The following is a 14,068-nucleotide window of genomic DNA, read 5'->3' as shown; positions in this document are numbered from 1 at the left end:
TCTTCCATGGTAGACAAATACTGATGTCCATACCTCTTAACAAGAATACCCCAAACAAATGAATGGACATTTAATAGACAAATAATCAGAGGCTACCTCCTTTGAGGTGAGGTATTTTCCTCAGGAGCTGAATTCCTGTACAGGCTGGGCCTGGGAAAGCCGCAGGCAACCAGCTTAGGTCTGGCCAGCCTCCCAGGCTTCAAATGGCCAGATGTGCAGGCGGGTGGCTTTTCCTCAACTCCTGGATTAACCAAAGAGAAAACCTTTCCACCAAGCAGGCAGGCAGGGCCTGAAGCAGGAAGGCAGAGATTTTCCTCTTCTAGCACTTGGGCCCCTGCCTCTCGTTCCGGTTTCCCCTGACCCATTCTTGAGCGAGTGCCAGTGTTCTAGAAAGGGGAGAGGGCCAGGTTCTAGAATCGTTTCCCTTCAAGATCCAGTCTGGAACATGAGAAGGGCATCCTGTCCATGAACTAGGAATAAATCGCCTTGCCTTTGGCCACTCTCTCTGTAGACTCTTGCTCCTCTTCCTGGCTGCCTAATCCTTTCTCCTCCTGGCGGCGATTTCTAGAAACCCAGACGGGTAGCGCCTCGGTCTTGCCCTGCCCCCTCTGACCGTTGCGTCCCGCAGGCATGAACCTGGCCCACGCCACGGTGCTCCTGTGGGTGTGGGGGAGCCTCCGGGCCTTTGAAATTGTGGAGAAGGAGGACATCTTTCACAGGACCCCCTGCCCCGCTTTTCTGCTGTTTGACAACGCGGCCTACCTGGCGGACATGAGCTTTGAGCTGCCCTGCGGCTGCAAGCCTGAGGAGGTGTCCGCTGTCGTCTGGTACTATCAGAAGCGCCTAGGGAGCAGCCACACCAGGGTGCTGACGGACTTCGACGGGCGGGTGCTGACCGAGGAAGCGCAGGTGCGCGTGGGCAGCGACATGCTGGTGCGCTTCAGCATCCGCATGTTCAGCCTGCTGGTTTTCCGGGCCCAGCCCGAGGACTCGGGCTTGTACTTCTGCGGCACCCGCAAGGGGGACTACTTCTACGCCTACGATGTGGACATCCAGAGCAGCGAGGGGATGGTGGCCACCTTCAAGGACCTGGGCCAGGAGCCCTTTGCAGACGAGCACCTCGGGAGCCTCCACATCTTCACCACCTTCTGGGAGTGGACCCCCTGCGACCGCTGTGGCGTCCGTGGGGAGCGGTGGCGCATTGGCCTCTGCTACTTGCAGAGCCCGGATCTCTCTCCACGCTACCAGAAGACACTGCCCGATGTGGTGTCCTGTGGGTCGCAGGCCGTGCCGCAGAAGCTTCGGGCCACGGCCATGGAGCACACGCCCGAGCTACTGGTTCAGAGCTGCGTGGTGCCCTGCAAGAAGACGACAGCGTCCCGGCAGGGCGTGATGGCCATCTTCAGCTACGTGTCCAAAGTGGGCAGCCGGCCCTGGGTGCCTCAGGTACCCATTCAGTTCCACCAGCAGAGGCTGGGCCACAGCCTCGTTATCTCCTGTCCTGGGGCCCGGCCGGAGCACGCCGTGGCCTGGGACAAGGACCGCCAGTACCTCTACCGAACACAGTACCTGAAGGGCGTCAACAGGTCCATGAGGGTGTTCATCGACCATGGCAACCACCTGCACATCCGCTTCACCCAGCTCAGTGACCGGGGCATCTACTACTGCTGGCGGCAGGGGGTGCGGGTCGCTGGGTTCCGGCTGAGTGTCACCTCTCGAGGCCGCTACCGGCCCTCATTCTCGGACCCTGAGACTCGCTCGGCTGTGGAACTCACCCTGATAGGCTACCTGCTCATCACGGCAGTCTTTGTCACCATTCACCTCTGTCGTTGCTGCCGATACTTATTTCGCTGTTGTCCCTACTTGTCCCCCTAGGCCTCCCCCTTCCCCAGATCTGAAGACCGGTTGTGCTCAGATGTGTCTGTTAAATGATACCGGATGCCTCCGGGTGGGCACCCTGGGCTGGGACGTGTGGCAGCGGGGTGCGGGCGGGGGTGGACACAAATCTGTTAGTTGCAGCCTGCTCCTTGGCAAGTGGGGAAGCCTGAGGCAGGTAGGAGACGGGGACTGAGGGAGACTGAGGGGGACTGAGGCCGGTAAGAAGTAGCCAGAAGGCACTTCTTCTGACTTCACTCTCAGAGAAGGAAGAAGTGAACCTAATATTTATCAAACGGCCTTTTTGATATCGGCACGGTGTTTGAGGTGCTTTCTTTTCTTGCCTTTCGAGGATTGCCAACTGGATGCTGGTTGGATTGGGGGCAGCAGGGAAGAGGGAGTGGGGGAGCCTAGTGCCTGTTCTCTTTCCCTTCCTCCTCAACCTTGACCCCCGACTGGCAGGTAAAAAGGTCAAGTTTGGGAATAAAGGTAAAAACTAGAACAGGGAAAAACGGGTGAGGAAAGTGGAGGTCAAAGTCAGGGCTGTTCCCAGGACTGGGGACTGGGTGAGAAGGGGAGGGAGGTGGGTACCAGGGCTGCCACGTGGAGCAGGATTGGAGGTGGGATTCATCATGTGGTTGCTGCTGTGGGGTTTGGGGTCTCCAGATGAGCAGTGATAAGAAACAAGTTGAATCTTGTCCAAGGCTACTTCCTGCCCCCTCTCCCAGCCCCAGCCTCTCCTGAACAGATCAGAGTTCCACTCCAGGAAAGGTCACAGCAACTGTCTTTATTTACTTCAGTGGCTAAAGGCTGCATGGTGCCCTGAAAGTTAGCAATGATGGGTGGCAGGAGGGAGGAGGAAAGGGCACCTTTTTCTTAGAAAAAGGGAGGGACTCTCACTTCTCTGGCCTTAGTTGGGGGGGAGGTGAGTGGGCCCTCTCAGCCCTACTTCTGGACACAGAGACTCCTGCGTCCACCCACCCCATCCCCAATCTTCCCACGGAGCAGTCCAGGTGCTCTGGGTGGAAATGTCTGCCCCGAGGGGCCCCACCTCCAGACTGCAGGAACACAAACCAGAGCCTTCACCCTGCTCATGCCTCCCATTTTCCAAATTATAAAATAGGGTGCTACCTACCATATGGGGATACATTTTGTATTTGAGTAAAGGGCCCTTGGGTCAGGGGAAAGCAGCAGATCACCAGAGGGTGGACAGTGTCAGATATGTGGCGGCAGCGTCACTCAGCAGCGTTCGCTGGGGTTGGGAGTCAGCAGCAGCAGCAGAGGCTCAGAGGCAGCAAAGAAGGAGCCTTTAGAACTGGGACAAGGTGTGCCCTGCCCCCGGGGCCAGCAGCCCCTCTCTCTCTCTCTCTCATTTCAGCATTTTCAAGAGGATGAGTCACTTCCTTGATTCCCACAACCCAGAGGCCAAGTGTAACTGGTCACCCACAACCCCCATCTCTGATGTCTGGCATCATCCCAACAGCCTCCACCATCTCCACCTGCCTCCCCTCCAGCATTACGGAGGGAGGACTCCTGGGCTTGACCTCTCTGTACCCCACCTAGAGGCCAGGCAGTCCCCTCTACTCCTTCTCAGCACCCCTTCCCTCTCCACTTACACTACAGATCCCCCAAGTCCTGAGAATCAAGCTCCCACATGCCCACGGCATGCCCACGGTGTGCCCACATGGCCGTTCGGTGGGACTGAGACACTTGAATCGTCACTCAGGAGGCCCTTCTGGGCCTGGGATCTGGGCAGGCCAGGCATTCTGTTTGGTGACTACCACGCCAGCTAGCAGGGTGGCCCCACCCACTCTCAGACAGCTCAGGGTCAGTCTAGAAGAAACCTCTGGCCAGGGCTACCTTGCCTTGGGGGGGGTTTCCCTTTCCTGTCCCAGAGTCTCAGTTTTCCTCCAGCAGCCTGAGGACACTCACTCAAAGGCCCACTTCCCAGATACCCCCAGGGACCTCCGGCTCTGGCAATGGTTGCCATGACAATGGGGAGGAGGGCTATCCAGGGTGTTTTATTGGGGCCCCTACCTTCCCCAGCTTCTTCCTTCTGGTTCTAACCCATGCCTCTCACCCTTTGGGGTGAGTGCCTTGTTAGTTACTGGGTGCGGGGGGCCGGGTGCAGGCCAAGTACTGACGGAACTTAGGGCAGCAAGGTGGCATAGAGATGCAGGGAGGGATGAGGGGAGCAGCTGGGGTGGGTGGGAACTCGGGTCTGGGGAAACCAGCTATCAGAGGCGGGGGCACCAATCCCATCTCCTGCTCAAGCCTCTCACACCGGGGGGCAGGGGTCCCCGGGGGGTCCTGCCTCACATCACGTCCTTGTGCTCTTGCTTGGACTCCTTGATGACCTGCAGGGGACAGAGGAGCGCACAGCACAATAGTTAGGGGCCCATCCAGACATCAGGTCCGCCACTGCCAGGCTATGTGACCTTAGACAAGTCCCCAGCTTTCCTAGGACTTTCTTTTCTATGATAGAGACCAGAATTCCCCCCATGCAGCTGTCAGGAAATGAGGTAGTGCCTGTAAGCACTTAGCACCGCGCCTGGCACATGGCAAGCTGGTGTGGTGAGATTAGCCAGCACTGTTGCTGGTGTGATAGGGAGGGGGTTATGCCAAATCCCCTCCTCCCATTCCTTCGGCAGGTGCCTTTTATCAAGCTGGAAACTGAAAGATGGAAGTGAAAGCTGCTAACTTGAATTTTCTTTCTCCCCCAGGCCTGGTGCTGGGGGGCATCTGCCCTAAGTTCCATCACTAATTCCGTCTGACGGTGAGACGGGGCAAGTCCGAATCAGGACTCCGTCAGTGGCCTAGGCACCCAGGCCCCCTAGAACTGCCAGTGGAGAGCACAGAGAATTGAATTACATCCAGGTTCCCTCCCCTCTTTCAGAGCCTCCCTGGGAAGCTCTTCCGAGTGACTGAGAACCTTCTATGTGCCAGTTCAGGCTTTTTTCGAAAGCCTGGCTTCAAAAATTCCTGGAGGCAGCCGGAGCCTGAGGGGCCAGGATCTCAGGTCTGCCCTCCTTACCTCACCATCCCGCATCTCCACGGTCTTCACAACAATGTTCCTTTTAAGGTGGCCTTCTGACACAGACTTGGTGTCCAGGCTGGTCTCTGCAGACATGGGGACAAAGAGGCCTATGGGCGCTTGGGCCACTAGACCTCTTCCCTCACCCCCAGCTTCTCTATAACACCCGCGATCATGAGGATGGAGTATGAAAGCCTATCCCAACCAGGCAGAGAGGGCCTAGGCTCCTTCACTATTTTTATTCTTTTTTTATTTTAGAGAGAGAAGGAGAGAGTGCAAGCCAGAGAAAGGGGCTGGGCAGGGGGAGAGAATTGCAAGCAGGCTTCACACTCAGTGTGGAGCCTGACGTGGGGGTTGATCCCATGACCCTGGCATCATGACCTGAGCTGAAATCAAGAGTTGGACACTCAACTGATGGAACCACCCAGGCACCCCAGGGCCTAGGCTCTTCCAAAGGGGATGGGGACCCCGCCTCCACCAAGTCCCCATGGTGCTAAGCAAGACCTGGCTGTTCCCAGCCAGTGCTTGGCTCACTTTCCTGGCCTGGCTGCATTTCAGTCCCTTTGCAAGCTCTCACCCGGCACCTGGCTTTCTGACAACCCAGCACTGTGCCAAGGAAGGAGCCCATGAGCTTTGAAACCAGGCAGGCAAGAGCTCCAAGTCCCAGCACAGCCACAAGCCTGAGGGCAAGTTAATTTACTTCTTCCAGCCTCACTTTCCTAATCTGCAAAATGGGCATGATGGTGCCTACTTCTCCAGGTGGGAGTGAGGAGTCAGTTAACTGAAATAATATATGTTAAGTGACTAGCACGTTATTAGTGCTCAATACTCGTGGGTCCCTTTCCCATTCCCTGTCCCCTCTTCTACTTCCCTCTGCCAGTTCTCTGGGCCCTCCTGACCCTTTACTGTTTGGCACTTGGCAACATTACCTCGACCCGCTCTGCCTGGTTAAACTTCTGATACTGAACTAAGCCCTGCGGGACGTGCATATCTAGGGTTCCTAAATTTCTGGAGCAGAAGATTTTTTTCCTCCTGCGACAAGAATCATTTGAGGGCCACATACAAGTGAGAAGTAATTTAGTTCCCCCTCCCCGCCCAGAGCGAAAAATGTAACATGTCACACTCATTAATGTTTAAAATTAAGAGCAGGGAGCATAAAACTTTGTTCACTACAAGAGCAGCAGTCCAGGGGGAAATGAGCCTGTGGGCTGAATCAGCACTGAGCTGGGCCACGGAGCCTTGGGGACAGACGAATCACGCAGAGAACCTGCCCACTGGGCCCGGCCAGACCCTGAGGGCCTCCCAGGGATGGGGAAGAGGTAACACCGAGGCTGGAGTGTGTTCAGAGGCCCCAGAGCATCTCATCTGAGCACCCGAGGACATATCACTTTGAACACCAGCCAGCTCTGCTAGTTTAACCTACATTTACTCTGTGCCAGGTCCTGCGCTGGGCACTGAGGTTGCTGGGAAAATGACACAAGCTTGGCCCTTTAGGGAAACCTGGGGGAGGGAGCCCGAGAGGGCAGGGGAAAAAATGGGCTCGGGTGAGGCTCGTTCCCTGTCAAGCTGAGAAAAGCACTGTGTCTGAGAGGCAGGCTGCTAACCGAGAGCCGGCGGGGCTCCATTTACAACCTGGTGAGCCTGTATTGGTATAACTTGTATTGTGAGGCTTTTGAGATGTCTCGTGACCTTGTGACTTTCCCCGGCTTTGGTGCTTTTGCCCCCTGTAGTGACAAGCAGTTAAAAAACAAAAAAACAAAAAAACGTAAAAACACCGAGATGGGCAGAGCTTGCTCAGGGATCTGCGGGCAGGACAGAGGTTGAGACCTTCACCCAGTTCTGCTGTCGGATGGGGTGCGGGGTTAGGGAGCGGGGCACAGGGCAGAGCAGGACAGGAGCAGCTGCAGGCCCCACCTGGAATGCCCTGGGATGCTGGGTTCTGGCTGAAAGCTCTGCGGTGCATTATGAAGGCCCCCCGGACCCCTTTGCCCTGGTCCTCGGCCCCACGCCAGAGCAGCGGCCCACATGGGGGAGGAGGCGGGAGTCCAACACCCTGCCCACAGGGCCCTGCTCTACTGACCTCGGATCTGCAGGTTGGAGAAGGTCTGCACAGGGATAGTGATGCTGAAAGACAGCAAAGGGAGAAGAGTGACAGGGCTGCCCAGGCAGGTCCCGGTCCAGGGCTATCGTGACAGCCTCGAGGCCCTTCTCCATGCCAGGAAAGGCTGAGCCCATCCCCTGGCTTTCCCCAGCAGCCAACAGACTCCCTGGGGCTCCAATAGTCTGCAGGGGGCTGGGGTATTGTCTGGGAAGGGAACGTGTGTTTTGGAAGGAGGGTGGAGACCCAGGAGAAGGCAGAGGGGAGGAGGAAGTGGTGAAGAAATTTCCGAGGAGGCAAAAGAGGTGGGTCAAGGGAAAAGAAGTTCAGTCTTCGTTGGGAGGGTGGGGAGTGAGCCTTTCAGTTTGGAGGGGTGACCCCAAGTCCTTGCCCTGGGATCTCATCCATATTGACTGGATTGAATCGATCCATTCCTCGTTCACCAAACATGTATTGAATACCGTGTGTTAAGGGAGCACTGTGCTGGGCCCTGGGTTGGAGGGGGAGGTGCTGGACACAGGCTGATTAAGACAGTCCCTGAAGGGAGCAAGGAGAGACCAGGGAGGAGCACAGCAGGGAGGACTCCCCAGGGCTCACCGGTCCTCCTCGCCCTCCAGCAGCTTCCGGTAGGTGGCGATCTCGATGTCCAGGGCCAGCTTGACGTTCAGGAGGTCCTGGTACTCCTGCAGATGGCGGGCCATCTCGTCTTTGAGGCTCTGCCCCTCCTCCTCCAGCCGGGTCAGTGCCTCCTGGTAACTGGCCGCCTCCCGTGCGTGGCGCTCATCTTGCTCCCGCATCTGCCTCTCCAGGGACTCGTTCTGTGGGTGGAGCCAGCCGGTGCCTTGGGGCCCCTACCACCCCAGCCCAGACCCCTGCCCTGCCTCTGGCCCCCCAGTAACTTTTCAGAGCCCCGGTCCTCAGTCCTGGTGCTCGCCCCCGGCCCTCCTCTTGAGGCTGCATGCAGGGGTTGCAGCGGGTCCCCCCTCCGGCCTGGCCGCCCTCCCCTCCCCCCACGGGAGGCGCTCACTGTGCCGCGCAAGGACTCCAGGTCGCAGGTCAAGGCCTGCAGCTGGCGCCGGTAGTCGTTGGCCTCATGCTTGGCCTGGCGGAGCAGCTCAGCGTTACGGGCCGCGGCGTCCGTCAGGTCTGCAAACTAGCGAGGAGAGGACTCTAAGCTGAGGGGCGACTGGGCTGCACGTCTGGGGAGTCCTGGGGGCCGGTGGGAAGGCACGGTGTCCGGGAAATCAGGGAGATGGACAGGACCCCAGGCTTGGGGTCCAGGTCTCCTCGGACTTGGCCCTGGGTGGGATTATTCCCCGAGACTGGGACCCACGGAAGGAGGGCACAGAATGCCCCTGCTACATCTCCATCACCCAGCACAGTGCCTGGGCAGGGAATGATCGAACAAATGGTGTTTGCTACAGAATCCAGAGTCTCCTGGGCTGGCAGCTCTGGCCAGCAGCCTGAACCCTGTCCTCCCCCACCGCCGACAAGGGGTTCTGGTGAGCAGAACGCCAGGGTCTAATAGCCCTCTCTCCCCCCAGCTTGGAGCTTGAAGCTCTCATGGCTCTATCAGGCTTTGACCTGCCCAGAACCATCTGGGTGACTGCCACTCCCACTCCTCAGCTCAGACCCTGGGCTAGCATCCCTGGGCCACTGCCTCCCCATGCTTTCTTGTGCTCAGAGTGCCCCTTTCCTCTTCTCTTCAGGTCCTTTGGCCGCCAGTCTTGCCGAGCCCAAATGCCCTCCCTTCGACAACACCCACCCCACATATAAACTCTGCCCAGCCGTGTTCTCTCCAGACACCATATTTGGGTGCGCATCACATCCCCCTGGTAGAGCATGTCTCTGTGTCCTGGGCCGTGCTGGCAGGCAGTGGATGCTCAGGAGCCCAGGGCACAGACAGCAGAGGCATCAAGAATGAAGGCTCCCAAGGGCAATGGCCGTGGTTAGACATGTAACATTTAGGAACATGTACATTTAGGAACTGTGTGACCGCAGGCAAATTAGTTAACCTCTCCGGACTTCAAGTCTCTCAGCTGTCAAAGAATACTACCTTCTTCATAGTGAGGCAGGTAATGCCTGCAAAGCACACAACAATGTTGGCTAGTGATAATAGTAACAGTAACGATAATAATGATAATAACGGTAATGATAAGTACTTATTGGAAGTAATGATGTCTGTGTGACCCTGGGCAAGCCACCTCATTTCTCTGGTGAAGGTCAATCACCCGGAGAGGATCCCATCCCAGCCTCCTCCACCCCGTTCCCCAGTTCCCTTGTCTGGAGCCAGTAGGGCTGCCTGGAGGAGGCAGGCTGGCCCACAGTCAGGGCTACCTTGGACCGATACCACTCCTCTGCCTCATGCATGTTGCTGGACGCCATTGCCTCGTACTGCGTGCGGATCTCTCTCAGGGCCGCCGTGAGGTCGGGCTTGGCCACGTCCAGCGCCACGTGGACCTGCTGCCGGGCCAGCTGCTCTTGAAGCTCTTGCACCTCCTGGCCAGGATGAGAGAGGGGATGCCAGGGCTTGGTGCCCAGGCCGCAGCTGGGGTTTCCCCGCAGTACTAGGCCCTTGTCTGCCTGCCCCTTGGGCACTGACATTGGCTGAGGGAAATGGGCAGATCTAGCTAGAAGTAGTGGCATGGCACAGCTAGGCGAGGCAGAGGGCCGTGTGGGGGCCACATGGTGCCCTCCTCCCAGGGTTGACCAGGCAGGGGCACTGAAAGTGTTCCTGTAGGTCCCGAATCCACAATCTGAAGTGGAGCCCAGCGGTCTTTTGAAATGTTTTTGGTTTTGTTTTTAAATTTATTTCTAGGCTAGAGAACATGAGCAGGGAAGGGTCAGAGAGAGAGGGAGACACAGACTCCGAAACAGGCTTCAGGCCCTGAGCTGGCAGTCAGCACAGAGCCCGACGCGGGGCTCGAACCCACAAACCGCGAGATCATGACCTGAGCGAAAGTCGGACGCTTAACCGACTAAGCCACCCAGGCGCCCCATCCCAGCGGTCTTTTTAAAACGAATAGCTCTCACTTAAATGGAGACAGGTGGCAGTAGGATGATGTCAGAGAGACTGAGTGTGTGACCTCAGCAAGTTCTTTAACCTTTCTGGGCTTCGGCGTCCTCCTCTGTGAAAAGGAGGTAGTGCTGGAAGGTAGTACTATCTCATGGGGCTGTCGTGAAATAAAAAATGAGATGCCGAGGCCTGTTATAATTGTCAGGAAGTGGGGTGAGCGTGTGAGAGTCTCACCAGGGGCTAAGGATGCTCTCTTGTCTGTCTCTGTCTCTCTCTCGCTCTCAGTTTTGTTCTGTCTTTGCATATTTCTCAATCTGTCTCTGTCTCCGTCAGTTTCCATCTCTGTGTTGGCCTTACCTCCTCGTGGATCTTCCTCAAAAACCGGATTTCCTCCTCCAGAGATTCAATCTTCCTCTCCAGATCCAAACGCGCGAGGGTGGCTTCATCTGCCTCCTGGAGTGGGGAGGGGCCACGAGGCTGCTCTGACCCCAGACTCCTCTTCCCCACTCCCTAGCCTTGTCTGATCCCCCCTTCTGTGGCTGGGGAGAATGGCACATTGCTCTGGAGGGCTGGGCTTGGGGGTGGGGGGCTGTGTTTGGATGACCTGCCCTCGACCCCTTACCTCCCCTCCATTGTCTCCCCCAGCCCCCCCTGACCTGTCGATAGGTGGCCAGGTTGTTTTCGGCCTCCAGCCTCAGGTTGGTTTCATCCTGGAGCCTGGGGTAAGGGGACACATTCCTGGGTCCAGGCTCTTCTGAGGACCTTGGACCCCTGCCCCAGGCTCTCTGGAGGTGGCTGCCGGAGAGACCGCCCCCCAGGACCAGTGGAATTGCAAGAGAAGTGAGGGACAGACAGTCCTGGATGGAGCCTTGGCCAGGAGGGTGAGCAGACAAGGGCCTTTGCGTTAACTCATTACCGAGGTGCCTTATCAAGGTTGGCGCACCTGCTCCTGCTTACGCAGGCGCCCCTGCCCGCGTCACACACTGCTGCACACACAGACACACTTGTCCTTCTGCACCTGAGGGCACGCACGCGTGCCCTGCCGGCTCAGCAAAACACCATGTCCCTGGGGTTTCCTCTGACCCTTGGCAATGAGTTTTATTAGACTCTCTGCTTCACCGCTCTGCAAGCTGTAGTGGCCTGACCAGAGTCAAGCTGGGGACAGGCAGCGTCACCTGTGTTCCGAAGCCAGGCCCGCCTGCTCTTTCCCTCCCTTCCTTCCCCCCCGCCCCCGAGCCCAGCCTCCCTCCCCACCCAGGGCACACCAGTCTTCCCTTCCCATTCCTCCTCTATACGGACCTGGGCTCCACAGGCCACCAGGCCTGGCCGTGAGTGAAAGGCGGAGACCCTGGCCTGCGGGGTCCCTACTGTTCCCACAGAGCTTGCCCCAGGGGATGCTGCTGAGAGTACCCCCCCGGCTCCTTGGCAAGAGGTCTTTGGGAATCAGATCCCTGAGACTCTAGGCCTCCTCCCAGGGCCCTCCCGCCATCTTGGGGAGCAAGGACAGCCCTCCCCTCCCAGAGGTGGGGCAACAGAGGGGCCGAGGAGCAAGGAGGCAGAGCCCCCTGCCCGCAGTCACTCCTGTTGGAGCCGGGGTGGGGGGGGCATCTTCCCTGTTCATGTGGTCCCTCTCCCTGGACCCCTTCCTCACTTCTGCCTCAGGGTGCCCAGATCCTGCGCCAGGTTGTCCCTCTCGACCTCGAGCCGGGCGCTGTTGGCGGTGAGCTGGTCGAGCCGAAACCGTAGCTCCCGCAGCTCAGCCTGGTACACGTCGGCCAGCTTGGTGGGCTCCTTGGCCCGCAGCTGGTTCAGCTCCGCAGCCAGCGCCTTGTTCTGCTGCTCCAGGAAGCGCACCTTCTCGATGTAGCTGGCGAAGCGGTCATTGAGCTCCATCATCTCTGCCCGCTCGCTGGCCCGGGTCTCCTTGAAGCCGGTGTTGAGGGCCCCGGCCAGGGAGAAGTCCACCCGGGCCGGGAGCGGAAGCGGCATCCGAGCCAGGGAGAGGCGGGTGCCCGGCCCCAGACGGCGGCCAGAGGCCAGGCTTCCCCCCGCCATCTCCGAGGAGGAGACATAGGAGCGGCGAGCAGCTGAGGTGACCCGTCTCCTCTCCATGCTGGCCTGGCTCTGCCTGCTCCTGGGAAGTGAGGGCTTTATGAAGCCGTGGGCCGGCCTGGCACCGCCCAAGCTGCCCCCTGGCGACACCCCCTGGCATAGCCTGAGGGGGAGGGGCCGGGCGATAGCTTGGCCATGAAGAGAGCTCTTCTCACCCCACCGAGGTCACTGGGCCCAGAGGCAGGGCCTCCTGGGCACATCAGCCCCAGCCTGGCCACAGACAGAGGTACTAGGGGGCAGTGCCAGGGGCCGGATACTGGCTCTGGGACCCTGACCACTGGGCGAGGAGGCCCTTTCTCTGGGAAAGTGGGCCAAGAAAGGCTGGACCAGATGACCCCTGACCTGCTTTCCGCTTCTGAGACCCCATAACCCAGGCCTTCCCTACTCAGCACTCCTGCTTCGAGTGGCTGCTAGGTGCTGAGACTTTGGCAAAGAACAAACCCAGTTCCAGAGCCTCCAGAAGCAGTCGGCAGCCGGTTTCCTGCCTAGCCCGGCTCCTAGCTGACCGTTGGACTCCTCCCCTCTGAACACAGGCATCCCGCATTCCTGTCTTCTCCCCCTTCCCTGGAAGTCTGGGGCGATGGGCCAGAATTGGACACCAGCCTTTTGTCTAGAAGGTCAGTGAAAGTCCCTGTCTAGCAGTGGGAGGCGGGAGGTGATGGAAGGAACGTGGAAGCCCCGAGGGGGCAAGAGGGACAGGGGCGGCACTCCCTGGCCTTCTCCCTGGGCCACACTTAAGCCCCTGCCTCAGTCCCAGCGGGCTCCTGCCCCCCTTGCCCGGCCTCTCTGCACCCCTGCCCGGAGCCAGCCTTGACAGCGTCACAAAGCAATTATGGATGTGCTGGCTGTCCCGGCTTCTGTCTTTGTGCCTGCGTCACCCTGTTTCTCTGGCCACCCCTCACCTCACTTTCTCACTGGAGATTTGTCTCCTTTGAGTTCCCACACATCAGGCCGAGAGGACAGGAAAGGTCTCTGGGGATGGGTCAGTTTGGGAACCCAGGAGCCACTGGGTCCATGGTCCATACGAGACAGCCCAGGGCCTGTGCCCTATAGCCTGATCCACCCACCTCAGATCCACCCACCCTTCTGTTCTCCGTCCCACAGGGCCAGAGCCTCACCCAGGCCCCTCACTCATCTGTGTCCTTGGACTTCTGGGAAGCGGGCAGCCTTCCTCTCTCCGCCCCCCCACCCCCGCCCATGCCCATGCCTGGGCCTCTGATCCCTTCTCCTGGGCACTTGCTGAATAGAGCCTTGTTTTCCACCACTGGTTAGGGCGCCACACCGAGAGGGCAGCCCCCGGGGGGCTGTGCTGTCTTTATTCCAAGATGCCAGGCTGTCAGGCAGAGTCCAGCCCAAGCCCCCAGCTCAAAGAGCTTCTCGGAAGCATCTGGGGGGCTGGGGGGCAGCGGGGAGCAGGCTCTGTGCCCACCCCCAACCATCGTGTCTGTGCCAAGGTGAGTCATTCAGTGGGTACAAGGGGAAGGCCCTGGGGTGGGGGTGGGAGGGGCGGCCAGCCCAGCTCTGCCAGGTCTCCAGTCCTGAAGACAAGGCCTGGCCGCTTGCCCCCCCCCCCTCCCCCGCCCCCGCTCCCAGAGCCAGCTCATATCCCTGAGCTCCAGTCAGGGCAACGCCTCCTACCCCACTCTGGGGAGATGCTCTCTCCATTCAGCATGTCGTGGGCAGCTCGCTAAGATTTACCCCTGTGAGTCCCGGCACAGAGAGGGGGAGGTGGGGGTCCCCAAGCCTTCAGCCACACTTGACCCTGGACCTGAGCAGTAACATGGGGAGGGAAATCTCAAGGAGGGAACGCCCCATGACTTTTGATCCTATTGTGGGCTGGGGAGCTGGGAAAGGTCAGGGGGCCTTCCAAGAAGAAAGCAAGGCCAAGGACAGACCCTCGTTCCCAGTCGTCTCTGCGTCTAGGAGTGGCTGT

The 14,068-nt window shown here is 58.9% G+C and overlaps 2 protein-coding genes across 3 annotated transcripts; one reads left to right on the top strand and one right to left on the bottom strand.

Moving 5' to 3' along the window:
* Nucleotides 1-446: 446 nt before the first annotated feature.
* FAM187A (family with sequence similarity 187 member A) lies at nt 447-1,899 on the top strand. Its single transcript, XM_039220094.1, has one exon. It carries the CDS (start codon nt 631-633, stop codon nt 1,873-1,875), a length of 1,245 nt encoding a protein of 414 aa, XP_039076025.1. The 5' UTR covers nt 447-630; the 3' UTR covers nt 1,876-1,899.
* A 743-nt stretch (nt 1,900-2,642) lies between these two features.
* On the bottom strand, nt 2,643-12,157 carry LOC120222303 (glial fibrillary acidic protein). Of its 2 annotated transcripts, XM_039220098.1 has the most exons (10): nt 11,675-12,157; nt 10,680-10,740; nt 10,381-10,476; nt 9,345-9,506; nt 8,035-8,160; nt 7,605-7,825; nt 6,990-7,033; nt 6,514-6,633; nt 4,910-4,995; nt 2,643-4,232 (listed from the first exon to the last, which is right to left on the bottom strand). In XM_039220098.1, exons 1-10 carry the CDS (start codon nt 12,133-12,135, stop codon nt 4,191-4,193), a joined length of 1,419 nt encoding a protein of 472 aa, XP_039076029.1. In that variant the 5' UTR covers nt 12,136-12,157; the 3' UTR covers nt 2,643-4,190. The 2 variants fall into 2 exon arrangements, with proteins under 2 accessions (XP_039076029.1, XP_039076030.1); XM_039220099.1 differs by lacking the exon at nt 6,514-6,633.
* Nucleotides 12,158-14,068: the final 1,911 nt, after the last annotated feature.

Source organism: Hyaena hyaena, unplaced genomic scaffold (genome assembly GCF_003009895.1).
Source record: "Hyaena hyaena isolate Hyena2069 unplaced genomic scaffold, ASM300989v1 scaffold_856, whole genome shotgun sequence".
In the NCBI taxonomy this organism is placed as follows: Eukaryota; Metazoa; Chordata; class Mammalia; order Carnivora; family Hyaenidae; genus Hyaena; species Hyaena hyaena.
This window is presented reverse-complemented; position numbering and strand designations above follow the sequence as displayed.